This window comes from Labeo rohita, chromosome 10 (genome assembly GCF_022985175.1).
Source record: "Labeo rohita strain BAU-BD-2019 chromosome 10, IGBB_LRoh.1.0, whole genome shotgun sequence".
In the NCBI taxonomy this organism is placed as follows: Eukaryota; Metazoa; Chordata; class Actinopteri; order Cypriniformes; family Cyprinidae; genus Labeo; species Labeo rohita.
The window spans coordinates 20082590-20098919 of record NC_066878.1 but is presented as its reverse complement, the minus strand read 5'-3'; the positions used below and the strand labels follow the sequence as shown (position 1 = coordinate 20098919).

Genomic DNA, 16330 nt, shown 5'->3' with positions numbered 1-16330 from the left:
AGTTAATAGATGTTACTTAATAAAGAAAATCTATTTATGATATTATTTTTGACAGCATCCTCATTTTACAGCATCTTTACACAAGTGCCTAAAACTGTTAACGCTACTGTAGCTTTGCAGGTAGGTTTCTTGAAGCATCTTTATATGATGTTGTATGAGTAATAAATGTGTAATAACCACTGCAGCATTCCATTAAAAATTGTCACTTGTCAATGTTTCCATGGTGATTTATGTAATTAAAAAAAATGCACAGAAATGTATTTCTAGATCTATGACACACCAACAAAATTTTCTGAGATTCATACAATAAGTTTACAAATAAGAACACAGAAGAATACAGAGAAAATCAGACTGGAGATGAAAGAAGGCACAGCTAAGTAAGTATAAACCATGGCAGGAGAAGAGTGTACACCCGAAGGGAGACTAGACAATAGCGGTGTCTCAAATTGCCCCGAATACAGGACAGCTATTTGTGGTGGTGTCCAAAACCAGAGTAAATGTTACTGAGTGCACTCATTTGATCCCATAATGTAATGCAATAATGAGTATACAAACAATGTACACTCAACAGGTAGAGAACACCCAAAATGCACTGTGAAGATTGTGCTGAATGAATTCACGTGTTTGCCAGAAGATGGGGCTGAATCATTCGCCCATCCATTCATCCATTTTCCAAACTACTGGTCCAATGTGGGTACAGCGTAGTATCATACGAATTTCTTTTTAACTGATTATTAAATAGCGTAATTAAGGTTTATACATAACAGGGTTCAGGATAAATCTCTTACTACTGGAACTGCCAGTTTAATAAGTTTTCTAATGATTATTAAACAGCTGGCACAAACTCTTCAAAAGGGACAGGCATTGTCAAGTCACTCACCCATTTTCTTTCAATCCTTCAACTGCTCTATATTAGTAGATTATAATGTTGGGAATAGTGAATGAGGGTTTAGGGGGCGAATTTGAACACAGCAAATGCCTGAGATTATGCAGTCCACAGAATGTTTATTGCTTGCAGGTGGAGGTGTGAAGAGTGTTGGGAGAAAGCGCCTGATGTAGGCAAGGCATTAATATATAAATTATATGTTATTGAACCATAAATGATAACTAAAATTGACTTGTACAAGGAATAGATGGGATATCATTTAGATAAGTTTTTTTCAGAGAAGTATTTTTTTCTTCTCATAGGCCTGCAGAGCAAAACTGCTGATTGCCTCTAAAGACTCAAATTCATTGAAAATGTTAACAAGCGAACTTACTGAAGGATAATAAAATACCAAAGTGAAAATTATAATAATAATATAACCTTTAAATATATTGTTGTTTCAATTAAATACAGATAAATAGAATACAAATAAGGCCTATTTCACAACTATACATCAGCAATGTTCAGTAACATATGTAATTATTTGTCATGAAAAGACATTTAATGAATGAATGATGCTTTTGTCACAAACAAAAGAGTGGATCACAAATTGTATTTACATGGTGTAAAATATGAAGGGAGTGATGCTGATAAAGCTGTATGCCCTTAGCAATTATAGAGTTTTCCATTTGTGTTTAGAAACAGGTAAGACCAGTTATATTTGTGAAATAACATCACAAACACATTATTTTTTGTACATTTTTAAGCAGAGTTCAAAACCAATTCACAAAACCAAGTTAACTAAAACTTTGTAATCAATACATAACTGTAATCAGACTATGAATATTTTTAAATATAATCGCATCTCAGCTTGTCTAACAGACATTTCTTGCTGGATGAAGGACCATCACCTTCAACTCAGCCTTACCAAGACAGAACTGCTGGTGCTTACATAAATTTCAAGGCATTAATGTTTGCCTACAAAACCACCACTGGCTCTGCACTCTAACTCTACCACTAGCTTTCTCTATTCTTTTTCTATTCTATCTGTTTTCTTTTTATTTATTATAATGAAAAAATAAAATAAAATATAATAAAAAAAAAAAAACCTTGCTACGTGTACTGCCTTAAGCTAACTGAGACTTGTCATAGCACTTACATATCATTGCTCTTTTGTTAATTTTGATTGCTTCCATTGTCCTCATTTGTAAGTCGCTTTGGACTGGGTTCAACATGTATTGCAAAAGGAAGGTAGTGAGAAGGATAAACTAGACTAGTGACAACTGAAATGTGCCTCACTTGGAATAACAACTTCTGCTTTCTGGAAGGAAGAGGATGCTACAGAAGAAACTCAAATTCCAATCAATAGCATAATGGGAGAGCCAATAAATGTGCATAAACATCTCATGTGTCTATGTGATTTGTAATGTTTATATATCGTAACTAGTTGTTTGATGGTGGTGACCATGTTTAATTGTAGACTGATGACAGACAATCAGATTTTCAGCACAACAATATCAGAATTTATTAAGGTAACATTGTTTGCATGTGTTTGGCAAATTAAGTCTCCAAAATTGATGTCAGGAATATTGTTACCTCAGCTGCACAGATATGCCTGTATATGTAAAACACAAAACTACAGCTCTCAATATAGCTATAATAGACAGAATTAAATGTATTACAATTAACTCAATATAAAAAACATAGCTTGTGAAAACACAACACAGTTATGGTAAATAAAGCAGAGAGTAATTTTAAACAAAAACTTTCAACAGCCAAATATTGAAAACCTTTAAGGCATGTCAAGAGAACAAAAATATCCATGAATGTATAGGAGAAAAAAATTATGGTTCACCAAGAGAACAAACAAACAAAAAAATCACTTTACTTTTCATGACTTTTCTTATGGCAGGACCAACTGCAAGCTGCCATCTGTCTACATCAGAAATTGTTATAAAATTTTGTCTAATGGCATTACATTGTTCTCTGTTTCATGCATTAATCGTGATATGCTAGCATTAAATTCTGAAACAAAACATGCCTTTTCTACTGTTAGATTTATTAATTCATTCATTCATTCATTCATTGAATGATGTTTACTCTAGGCTTTTCTTTGCTTCATCCTTTTTGATGTCTTTCCAGGTTGAGGGTATATCTGCTGGCTTTGCATTGTACTCTGCAGCAAACTGCTCATTGAATTGTGCCATCACATATTTCCAGTATGCTGAGGCCTCTATGCTGCGGTCTGGATCAATTTGCCAGTCTGGATAGATTTTACTGTATTCCTTGTATGGATGCCACTGATCATTGGTGTCTCTGTTCTTAAAGCGTGTGTCGCTGTGCACCGATGATGTACAGATGTCTGTCACTAGTTTTTTAGAATCATTAAATCTGGTACAACCGAGACCTTCTGGTCTGTGAATTGAGACAAAGTGTTTAGTGTGGGCTTCTCCTCCAGCCTCACATGGTGCTTCACAGAATGGACACTGTTTCCCACAGCCCCACACTCGCTTGAACAGCACATCCTGTGGTTTGATTTGAAGACGCTTTATTCTGCTTTGAAAACCTGATTTTTGGAAACTATCTTTCAGTAATTTATCCATGTCCTTCACAGAACATTGAAGACATTCAGCAATTTTTTGGGGATTTGCATTGTTCAGTGTGCCAATTTTGTCCACTACATCCTTGAGAATAACGAGTCTTTCTTGAAGTTTCTTGCAGATGTGTTGGATGAATCCCTTGATGTCATTTATGTTTGAGTCTTGCTCTGCTTCTTCGATTCCCTGAGTAATTTCACTGATGACTTCACTGAGTAGCTCTTCCTCTAATTTGATCATTCTGTTCTCCGCTGTAAAGTGCTCTCTGACTTTGTCAAAAATAAAGTCTTTGACAAATGTTTCATATGACTTAATGAAGAGGAAATATCTTTTAAATTTAAATTTATCAAGAAGATTTGTCAAGAGTGAATTCTGAAATGCTATCCTTGTTCTAAATATTTTGGAGTTTTCTCCAGTCACCATCTTGTCTGCCATTTTCATGCCTACAACCTCAGACATGTATTTTTCCAAGGCAGGTTTTATGCAGTTACTCATGAATTCATCAGCTTTCTTCTGACACTGATCTTGTTCACGATAAAGGTCAATAAAGTCAGAGTAGTATGACTGTTTGAAGTTCTCCAAAGCTGTTCGTGGGTTGTTTTCCTGAATGAATCGACTGTGAATCTTTTGAAACTCTCTGCTTGCAAAGCCACAGATGTGTAATTTAAGGGACAGTTCAAAATGGTCCTTTAGCTCAAGATGTTCATGAGCCTTAAGTTTCTCATCAATCATGTTAAGAATTTCCCTGATGTATGTGTCATCATAATCATCCTTACTTTCACTCTTTGTTTTCACAAATTTCCAACAATCACTGATAAGGTTGTCTGACATATTTTGAACTGTCTTGATCTGACTTTTATAATACCACTTGGCAAACCAGTTTTTGTGTTCGCAGGCAATAAATTTTTCTTGCCCTTGATTGTTTAAATCCTTCACTTTGTCTAAGTTTTGAGTCATTGAACTTCCTCTAGATTCAAGATTTTTCCTCAAATGAAGAAGAACTCTTGTGATGATGTCTTGTTTCTGGAGCCCTGTGTTTGGCAATGTATTGAGAGTCTCCTGCCACATCTTTTCAAATGCTTCATCCAGCATGGAGTCTGACATGTCTGACTTGTCCTCATTACAGAGCTTCAGCAAGTTCAGCACTTTTTTCTCCATTGTGTTCATGTATGTCTTTTTGATTCCTTCCACCTTCATCATTCCATTTCGACGTGAAACAGCAGCATCCAGTTTGATTCTGATTGAATTTGAAAGCTCTGTCTTCAAAGACTTGGCAGAGTTTATAAATTCTTGTCGATAACTTTCCACAAGTTCAACATGACCTTCTCCTTGTTCATAGTATGATTTGATCTTGTCAGTAATTTCATTGTGTACCTTTGAAAGCTCAATGTCTGCTTTTTGTATTAACTGACAGTGGACGTCTTCAATGGTGCACTGCTCAGAGTTTTCAAATTTTCCATGGTTTAAGATCTTTGTTTCAGCCTGTAATGCCCATGTGTGCATTTGCTTTCTCAGTGTCCAGTCCCATTTGTTGTACTCTGTGCACAGTTTCATGTATGCATCAGCCACCAGACTGTTTCTGAAGCTAAAGATAAATTTCTCATATTTCACAGCAGTCCACAAGTCTTTGGTCCATCTAATAAATTCATTCATGTCACTGGGCTTGTAACCTCTGAACATCTTCATTATATGCTTTTTGAGAGCATACACAGACTCACTATAGCCAATACTCACTGGTGCCATTGGGGGGTTTCCATGCCACAATCCAGGGATGTAGTGGTCACCCGTCTCAGTGTCATAATTCATCACATCTGTGAATTTCTTGAACTCCAATTTGTTCTCCATTTTGGCTGCAGCTTCTGTCATTTCATTCAGTTGCTCCAACAGAAATTTACGGTCTCTCATGTTTGAATCATGAGCTGAGACATCAGCAACATTCTGGTGCACAAACAAACACGTGTGTTTCTTTCCTATTTCCTTCATCCTGAGGAATGCATGAACAATGATCTGTAAAATGTCTTTCATCTCTGTTGAATTCTCCATGGCGATGTTGACAATTGTTACATCACTCAGTCCAACAACAAGAGTTGCCAACTCATTATCATGTTCATAGCTGTTGTCCAGTTGTGCGAGCTCAGGTGATTTCAGTCCTTCAGTGTCAATTATTATTATATAATCACATTTCAGTTCTGCGTCACAATCTTCTGTTACTTTAATGAGCTGCATAAAGGCTCCCCTTGTGCATCTTCCACTGCTCACTGCAAACTGAACTCCAAACATGGTGTTCAGCAGCGTTGACTTTCCTGAACTCTGGACGCCCAAAACAGTGACAACCATAATCTTGTTTTTGGGCTCCACCAGTGTGTTTAATTCAGAAAACACACTAGACAGCCATTTTTCAGGGATATTTGAAGAATCTCCATCCATAAGTTCAAGTGAAAATCCATCCAGCAGTAGTTGAGCACAGAGTTTAGGTAAATGTTCCAGCTGTTTTTGGGAAATTGCATCTTCTGAGAGTGAAGCTGCAGCCTCGTAAACCTGGCTCATCTCTCGAATGAAGTGCTCCACTCCTAAAGGACTGTTTGAAATCTTTTTATCAAGCTCAGCAATTTCCTTCTTGTTCCCATAAATATCTTGACATTTCTGTTTATACATTTCCCTGAGTTTGGCCAGTACCTCATGTGAGCGATTCTCCAAATTGATTCTCAGCCATTTTAGGAAATAGACCCTTTCTGGTTTTGACATTGCACTGATAAAGCAGCTCATACTAGCAGACGTGCCTTTGCTGCATTGCTCCTCTCTGAGCTTCTTTTTCTTAATCTGAAGTGTATTTTTGTATTCCTCAACACCCTTATCCCCAGCGTTCTTCATCTGACATTCCTCTTTCTCTAACTTGGCCAATCTTATCAATATTTCTCCTTGCAAGGGCAGCTCCTCCTTCTTGAACTGAACTATGTCATTAATTTTCAATGTGATTTCATCTGCATTTGCTTTGGCACGCTGACATTCTTCAGCATCCTCATCCACCAAGATTTTCAGTTTTTGTGCAGTCTTAGCTAAATGAGCAACAGACGTTTTGTAACTATTGTTGTTAATCACATCTTGCAACTTACTCTGGATTTTGTCAGCAAAGTCTGCATTATTCTGCTTACCTTTAACAATTAAACTACTTTTGTTCAGGCTGAGCTTGCTGACTGTAGCTTCTATGCTCATATTCTTGGAATCCCCCACAAAAAATAGCTGAGGTGTAGATTTCTGACTGGGGACTGAAATGAACTGTGTATCTAAAAGCTGTGAATCAAAGAACATAAACACAGCAGTCGAAGCCTCACACAGAAAAGTGTACTGTGTTTCAAAGTCCTGAATGTCACCTCTCAAGTTTGCAATCGCTACAGGCTCAGGAAAGACATCAATATTCTTGTTTCCACAAGGAAGATACCAGGACATCTCAACTAAGCCATTTGATATTTTCTTATTGATGTTTCCACAATCCATGTTGAAGTGCACAAAGATATCAGTGTACTGCTGTGGATTGCTGAGCAACTTATTCAGAATTTCTGATTTGGAAATGTTGCACCTTCCAAGTCTCACAAAAGACACTAAAGGTATTTCTGAGAGAGCAATCCTTTCTTCCACAAAAGCACTTGAATCTGATAGAGAGTGTGGTCTGTATTTTTTCACAAGATCTCTCATTGCCCAAAGCATAAGAGTGATCTGATTGTTATCACTGTTTGGAAGCAGCAGAGGAACAGCAAACTGACACATGGACATTTTCATGATCATTAACTGCTGAAGAAAACAGTCAGAACAAAGGAACACAGCAGTCAAAACATCTAAAGGATTAACTGACTGAGCACAGTCTGATTCAGTCTCTTGATCATCATTTTTATCTGAATCTTCTGTCCCATCTGAACACTTAACACTCCTTGCTGACCTTTGTAGCATCATCAGTCTCTTCAAGAACAGCCATGGCAGATCTGAAAGGGACTGAACAGGCACATCTGTCACACTGTTCTTGTCGATCTGCATCACGGTGTGTAGACTAAGCTTCTCATCATAATACTCAGCCAAACCCAAATGTTCCAGGAGTTTCTTCATGAAGTTCCCTGTAAATGAGAACACGGCATGATTTTAAGAGCAATGCCATTCCCCCATTACATACTTCTATACAATAAAATAATACTATATTATACTATACAAATTTCAAATAGTCAACCTTGTTGGCAAAGGTTAATTTTGCCACTGCTCAGACAATTCATATTACTGACATTAACATTTCATAATATTGAACATCAAAAAAGAAAAAGACTAGTGTGACCTCCTTTTTTGATGGGAATCAGACAAGGTAAGTTATTTTTGCCTTAGTCATACTGTAGCAGAATAATTATTATCCCCTGCTGTAGTTGTATGAATTCTTAAAAATTCCATTTCATCTATTTTTCATGAACCAACCAGACTAATGAATGGCTTGACACAAAGCATACTAAGGCAGAGCCTACACAGGGATTCCTTCTGTGTAGACATAAGCTCAGTATTGTTATACGCATACCAGATAAGTAGGGTATTATTGGCGTTTATGTCAGAAATACGAGTGTACCTTGCATCTGCATTCACATTACCTGTTAGTCTACTTCTTTTGACCATTTTTATTTAGCTGAATTGAGCAAATCTTTGCAACACATAGGATAACACAAAGCAAATCAGTTTTCACACTGCAGTGAAGCACAAACCAGTATAAGTGCAAGTCTAAATATGCAGCAGTCATAGTAAGTTTTGTTTTATATATTATGCTGAGTTTATTTAATTACTATTGAGTAGATGGAATGTCACACAATTGATCATATGCTCTAAGCGTTCTTTAGAACTTCCGCATAATGATAAGCCAGCTCGTAAACTTCCGGTGAAGCTCATTTTATATGTGCTACATATAGGTGGAGACTCTTGAGACTCCTCTTCTGCCTCATTCAACACCGTAAATAATGATAGCAGCAATAACATCCAGTTTTATGTTTTTTAACAACATAAAATTTATAAACATATAAGCCAGGTAATCCCTAGACACCTATACTGCCACACAGTATCTTATGCTCATCAAGGCTGCATTTATTTGATAAAAAATACAGAAAAAAACAGTAATATTGCAAAATATTATTACAATATAAAATAATAGTTATTATTTTACTATAATTTAAAATATAATTTATTCCTGTGATGAATTTTCATCAGCTGTTACTTCAGTCTTCAGTGTCACATTGTCCTTCAGAAATCATTCTAATATGCTGATTTATTATCAATGTTGAAAACAGTTGTGCTGCTTAATATTTTTAATATTTAATATTAATTTTAATATAATTTTTTTTGGATACTTTTTAATATTGTTTGATCAATAAAAGTTAAAAAGAACAGCATTTATTTAAAATAGAAAGGTTTTTTTTTTTTAACAATATACACTACTGTTCAAAAGTTTGTGGTCAGTATTAGAAATCGGCCGATATATTGAATTTTAAGCATTTTACCATAATCGGTTTTCTTTTTGTAATATCGGATTCAACAATAAACGCCGTCATCTCTTGGGTGTTTTGAGATTTGCAGGCAGGGTCGCCATTGCAGCGCGTCTGATGGGAGACAACACAACAACTGTGGCGTGCAATGGTAAAGCATTTGCTTAGTAATTAGTAAACTTTATTTAACATAACATAAATGTGTTACATTAGAATTAGATACACAAAATTTGTTACATAAATGCCTGATATGTAGCTAATTTATGCAGATTTATGCAGATCTCATTAACCGAGAGAACACTTTATAATACAGTTAGTAAAAGTATTACAATACCAAAAATATTTGGCAGCACAGCTGTTTCCAACACTGATCATTCTAATAATAAATCAGCATATTGGAATGATTTCTGAAGGATCATGTGACAAGACTGCAGTAACAGCTGATGAAAATTCAGCATTGCATCACAGGAATATAAAATATTATAAAGTATATTAAAATAAAAAAAAAAAACATTGTTTTATATAGTAATAACATTTTACAACATTACTGTTTTTTTCTGTATTGTTGATCAACTAAATGCAGCTTTGATGAGCATAAGAGACTTCTTTAAAAAACATTACAAGACTTACTGATCCCAGACTTTTGAGTGGCAGTGTAGTTGTACATTTTAATGCTGACAACTAAACAGTATCATAACTGTTATCTCTTCAAGGACATCGTAATAGTATTCAGGATAATCAATAACTTGCTTCATAAACATGAACACATTTTTAAAATCCTAATAATATTTTAAAGCCTTTACTATTTTTCATCTCTACAGCTGTGCAGTAAAATTCACTTCAGATATTCACTTTCAGTCATAAAGATGACATGGAAAATGTCTTTTCATGGAAAACAAAGAATTTTTAAGATGAAAATGACATGAAATTACCTTTATACCAAGGAGATGGCAGCAGATGATCTGCAATTTCAACTTCCTATTTTTTTCAAGTCTTGCTTTTTATTTACTTTAAAGTGACCATTCTAACAAATCTGAGTACTTTTATTGCACTGAAGTATATAGTACAGCAAGTGCAGAAAGCCATTTAAATAAATAAATAAATAAATAAGCCCAGACACCAGCAGCCTACAAGGGTTAATTATTTAAATAGTTAACTACAAATTAAATAAGTTAAATATTAATGGTGTAACAATTAAATAATGCATTCAATAGATCAATATAAATGTGAAATATTTATAACTGCATCTTTTAAGTTTTATCTTGAACTGTAAAAGCTATTAAATAGCCTATATTCAACCAACACAAACTTGTAACTGCTGTAATTTTGTTACTTTGAATTTAGTCTGAATCATTTAATGCACAGCTCTGTTTTTGACATTGGCTTGTCAGATGTTTTGTTCTGTTATTATTGTCAGTCATAGCAATGACTTGCGGCATATTTAACAGATTTACACTCATGTTTGTAATTCTTGAAAGAGTATACGTGGAAGTTCGTTCCTCTTAGACAAACAAAAATTTTCTTCAAATTGTAAATGGTTTATGTAGCGAAAACGAGCAAAGGGCACTCCCCTTACGGCACAGTACAGTTGACCGGAAATGACTGAGCTGGTTTGTCTAAAACAAGGAAGTAATTGTGCATAAGGTCAATTCAGTGTGTTTTATTTTCTCTGCCAACCAAACTTTCAAAGCAAAGTCACAGAACCAATGTGTGACTGACTCCCAGCATAGGTGCACAATGTGGTGTTTCATTCCTGAATGAATCTTTGAATGAACTGGTTAAGTAAGTGATTCAGTGACCCATTAATAGAGACCAATATCAATCAGCCTTTTAAATAAATTGATTGAATAAATGGCTCATTCATTAACACAATGACTTGCTGCCATCTCTGGGCAATATTACTTTCATAATCCAAATATTGTTTCATTTAGTCATTGATTTCATATTACTGTATTCAAAATGTTATGTTTAAATTAATAACATTAATCTCATTACAATATGCAATTGTAATTACTGCAGAAAATGCATTTTTCTGCCCTCTTTAATTGGAAACACAGACAGACTAACGCTACCCTGAAGAGGACAGTTTTACATATTTACCTGACTGATAATAAATGGTTACATTTGATTCTATTATGATTTATTCTGATTTTTTTTTTTACTAGTAGATTACGTTGTATCCTTGTTACTGCATTTTCTGCGTCAAATATCGGCCTAAAATTCAGGTGAGATGGAGCATAGGGCACACCAACTGTATCTTTAGATATTCGGCTAACACTTGATATTAGTTCAGTTGTACTTAGACTAAGGGAAGGGCTTATAGGGAATTTCCGTTTAGGTCAGCTGAATGTGGTTTGACCAACCTAAATAGGGTGAGCCTAAACTCTGTTTATTGTAATATTACTCGAGCTAAGTGTACATGGGAAACCATGGCATGACCATGACCATGACCAAAACTACTACCAGGGAAAGTAATGTTGGTTGGCTTATACCTATAGTAGTAGTCGTGACCTCTGACTAAAATAATATTGCTTTCTTCAAGTGTGTACAGATCTATGGGGAATAAATAAAAGAACTTTTAGAACAAGCAAGCATATGGGCGGCCGTCTAAAGTCAATTACCTCTGTCTAATAACCAAGACTGGCGAGTATGTGACCGTAAGCAATACCTTTGAACAACATGAGCACCCGAATGAACGAGTACAATAATATTAAAGAGTAAATAGAATCATCAGATGTCTAGATAAATTATCCTATGAATGATCAATAATGATTGGCATTCTAACCCAAATTCTAAACCAAAGTCAGATTAGAATTTAATTTACATTATCATGGGCATAGTCTCTGAACTTCTGATCACCCCTTGTATGTTGAGATATAGCACAAATAGTGTAGAAATTAACTTTATATATATGCACACTCACACAGGTTTGTTTTTGTGAATTGTGGGGATTTTTCATAGACTTTTATTGTTTTTATACTGTACAAACCATATTTTCTATCGCCCTACACCAACTCTACAACCAACCCTAGCCCTCACAGGAAACTGTGCACATTTTTACTTCCTCAAAAAAACTCATTTTGTATGATTTATAAGCCTTTTGAACTATGAGGACAATCAGAATGTCCTCATATTTCACCCTCTCCTTGTAAAACCTATGTCATTCCCATGCCATTATAAAAATTTGTGTCCTGATATGTCACACACACGCACACATGTTTGTTTTTGTGAATTGTGGGGACTTTCCACAGACTTCTATAGTTTTTATACTGACTAAACAATATTGTCTATCCCCTAACCCAACCCTAACCCTAACCCTAAACCTACCCCTTACAGAAAACGTTTCCATCGTTACATTTTCAGATAAACATCATTTACTATTTTTAATCTTTTTTTTTTTACATTGTGGGGATGGCAGGCCTGTCCCCACACTGTCAAAAATTTCAGGTTTTACTATCCTTGTGGGCAAGGCCGCATTAACCATTGGGCTAGGCGGGTTGAAGCCCCGGGGCCCGTGCAAGGAGGGGGCCCATGATTGGCTGTGGAGTAGATTGACTGGCCATCGGTGGCGCTGATCGCAAAAGCCCCACCATGCCCCACACATATTAGCGCTATTAGGAGCTTTTCCGTACATTCCTCGCATTACCATTAGAGATTAAAACTTTGCGTTTGAATTTGGTTTACAAATCAAATGCATTTATTCTATATTTTACTTTTGAACGACCTGTGCATGTATCTCAGGTGATCGCTGTGCCTAATGTCCGCATTCACCTCTCATCACTTCGTTCTGGCGTCTGGAAATGGTACGCAATAGAATTTATCTTCGATAAGTACAGATGTCAGCTTTTCTAAAACCAAAGGGGGCTATCTGAAAAAATGAGGAGAGGGGAAAACATGAGTTAGTCAAATCCCCATCTAGGTTATTTTACTAAAGCTGATGATGGTGTGAAAGTTGTGGAATACCAAGTGGACCGGGCACATGGAGCAGATAAAAACACAGCATCATTGTTCCCACAGATTTTTTTTTACGTTTATAAACTTGCTGGATGTATAGCCTATTGCTTTTTGTGTTTGAACAACGTATATTCACTTATGGGTTGAGAGATAACCTGGTTGAAATATGCATTAAGTCATAGCCCCGGGGGAGTAGATAATTCTAGTGGTGAAAACAACCATGCATGTCACTTCTGCAGGCTGTGTTGTACTCCGTAAGATATAGTGTCAGTCTTTTCATAGCTTTTGCCAGTTTTGAGACACTTGTATGGTATTTCTCCTGCTCTTTTTGTAGCAAAATCACTCATCACATGACACACAGCTCAGCTCTCAGCTCAGCTTTTTCATTTCAACCAGATGATACAATGGTAGCTGCACAAATCTCTAGCTGCCTGGTGGACATCTCGTCATAGATAAAAGAAAATCACCTGCAGTTCAACCTGGCAACGACTGAACTTATCATCTTCCCTGCCAGTCTGACTCTACAGCGCAGTTTCACCATCCAGCTAGGTTCAACAATTACCCAATCAAGTTCGGTCAGAAATCTTGGTGTAATTTTTGATGACCAGCTGACCTTCAAGGAACACACTGCAAAAACCACTTGATCATGCAGGTTTGCAATGAACAACTTTGGGAAGATCAGGCCTTTTCTAATGCAGCATGCTGCACAACTTCTGGTCCAAGCCTTTGTAATGTCTAGCCTGGACTTCTGGCTGGACTTCCATCATGTGCAATCAAACCTCTATAAATGATTCAGAATGCAGCAGCACGACTGGTCTTCAGTGGGCCCTAAAGGGTCTATATCATACCTCTCTTTATCTCCCTTCATATTAGCCGCTTTCCCCCTGTCAGTCCAATGTGAGGCAGGCTGGGCCAATTGCCTCACACCTCAAGTCACTGCGTTTCCACTGTCAGACCAGCACTACTATAAAACCCACCCTTAGCACACCTCTCTGAAGCAAACGCCACACAACATCACCATTTCACCAGTGAGGGGAAAATAAATGAAAAATATCACAAAACTTCACAGAAGCAGACATTTCGTCCTTATATAAACATTTAAAAAGACTATATAAAGACAGCATTATTATTTTACCAATAATTTATAATTTAATTTTTTTTCCCCTTACAGTAATTTATTAATTTGTGCCAGAAGTGCACATTAATGCTGATGAACAAATATGTGTAATTATTTCACATAAAAAGAGAAAACACATCTACTTCAGTCGCGGCTCCTCAACTCAGTCCATTTAAGTCCAAAGGCATACACAAATAACACAATAGAAAAACACTGATGAACCCATTTGCTTGAACCTCTTTAGAAAGAAGGAGAATTTCTATTAATTTTCCATGACATTATATAATGTGAGGAGGTTTGAGTGTTTCCCGTCTCACTATAGGCTACTGTTTTTCTTTCAAAGGGACAAAGGGAGCTTACAGACTGAAAAACTGGAGTTATATAAGTTATTAAACGGATATGAAATTTATTACATATGCGGATGCAGAAGTTCGACATCAACAAAGACACAGGACAAAGACAGAACAAGAAACCAAATAAATACTCAATTATAATCATATATGATTTGTCTAAGTTCTTCCAGTGGTCTCTGGTATTGTCATAATCATAACGTCTGTTTATCATATGTAGCTTTTAGCATTGCCTATAATAAATTTCTGCCTCACACAATGAACAGAATGGCCTGCAATCGTAAGTTATTTCAGACACTCGCTAGTGTATGAAGGTTAAATTTAAAACAGTTTATAATAGTTATAATAGTAGTAAAATAGTTTTGAATGTTTTAAATGCTGTTTTAGTTGGTAGCTTGATATGAAAACACAGGAAATGAGAAGCAGTGCCGACTGTAATATAAGTGCAAATAATATTGAAAAGTGGGTTAAAAATTTTGGTTTTGAAGACAAAAACAAGAAAACAAATTATCTTAAGGTAGACAGACTCTTAACCTGAGGGTCCTTAACCAGACACAAATCAGAATGACACTGATGCTAAAACTACATAAAGGGAAGATGTCACACACAGCAGAGTCACAGTGGTAATCTGGTTTTCAAGATCTAATTTAAACCTGAAGTAAAGTGTAAATCAATGTTTGGCAAAATGAATTTCAATTTTATAAGATTCTGCACAATTTTTATTTCCACAACCATTAGAAACATTAATTGATGTTTAATAGGTTTCCATTCAGTGAGGTTTTGAAAATAGTTTAAGCTCTTAATGTTAAAGTCCCCCTGTAGTGAAAATATATGTTTTATGTTTATTTGTCTATGTGGTGTTTTTAACATGCTTTTAGATAAACCATGTGCCAATCCATTAATTAACACCATTGTTGAGTATTTTCTGCTTAAAATGTACTCGGTTAATAACGCAACCTCGGTCCCTGATATATGGGAACTAGTACTACATCTGCTTAAGACGTTATGGGGAAAAACTCCTTTTTCTCTGAGACTGAAGCCTTTTTGAATAACGCAGTGTAACTGCATGGCCGTTGGTTCGTGCAGAGGAAACAGACAAACCAATGGCTCGGTGGCAGAGCACGATGAAGCCCGCCAGAATTCGCCACAAAGAGGGTGGAGTGTCTGGCTATATAAGCGGTCATTTCGCCGTAGGATCTTCAGGTTACTTCGACTGAAGCGACGACTGAGTCGTGCGGGTTTCCGTATCTCAGGGAACCCGAGGTTATGTAAGTAACTATGTTAGTAAACCTGTCGATACTTCACTTGTACTGCATCTGCTTAAGATGCTTTGGGGAACCAGTACAATCCCACCGTGCCTATGCTGGAGGGATGACTAAACCTTCCTAGCCCTAGCACCAGAGTGACTAAAGGGGCCTTAATATAACATTTCCTGGGGATATAACAGGGCCAAACTCATTGAGGTTGGTCACCTAAGCGATCGTCCCAAGGGAATCGCACAGCCTCGGAACTCATGCTGAGGTCCAAGAGTGTACAGGAATGGAGCACTGGATTAGAATAAGTCCAATTTAAGCAGAGAGGACCCAGGCCTGTAAGGCCTGGACATCCAGACTATAAAATCTGGCAAATGTGGACGGCGAGGCCCAGCCGGCCACCGCACAAATTTCTGTAATGGACACACCACTAGACCAGGCCCAGGACGAGGCAACGCCTCTAGTCGAGTGGGCCCCTACTCCCATGGGGCATTGCAGGCCTAAGGAAAGGATGAGTATGCCACCGCAATAGCCTCGACTATCCATTTGGATAGCCTCTGCTTCGTTTCAGAACGCTCGATAAATGTCCTCAAAGCCCTGACAGGGCAGAGAAGATTAAAGTCCTGATCTTGTTCAGAAGGAGAAAGCACCAAGAGAGTGATCACCTGGGCTCTGAATGGAGTCGAGAGCACT

At 36.7% G+C, this 16330-nt stretch overlaps 1 protein-coding gene across 2 annotated transcripts in view; it reads right to left on the bottom strand.

Annotated features, from left to right (window-relative positions):
* Window positions 1–2497: 2497 nt before the first annotated feature.
* The window catches only part of LOC127172563 (up-regulator of cell proliferation), a 35460-nt gene continuing 21627 nt past the window's right edge, over window positions 2498–16330 (bottom strand). For both annotated transcript variants that reach the window (XM_051121887.1, XM_051121886.1), the window contains exon 5: window positions 2498–7568. In XM_051121887.1, the coding sequence (XP_050977844.1) occupies window positions 2962–7560 (4599 nt within the window). In that variant the 5' untranslated portion in view covers window positions 7561–7568 and the 3' untranslated portion in view covers window positions 2498–2961. The remainder of the gene's footprint in view (window positions 7569–16330) is intronic.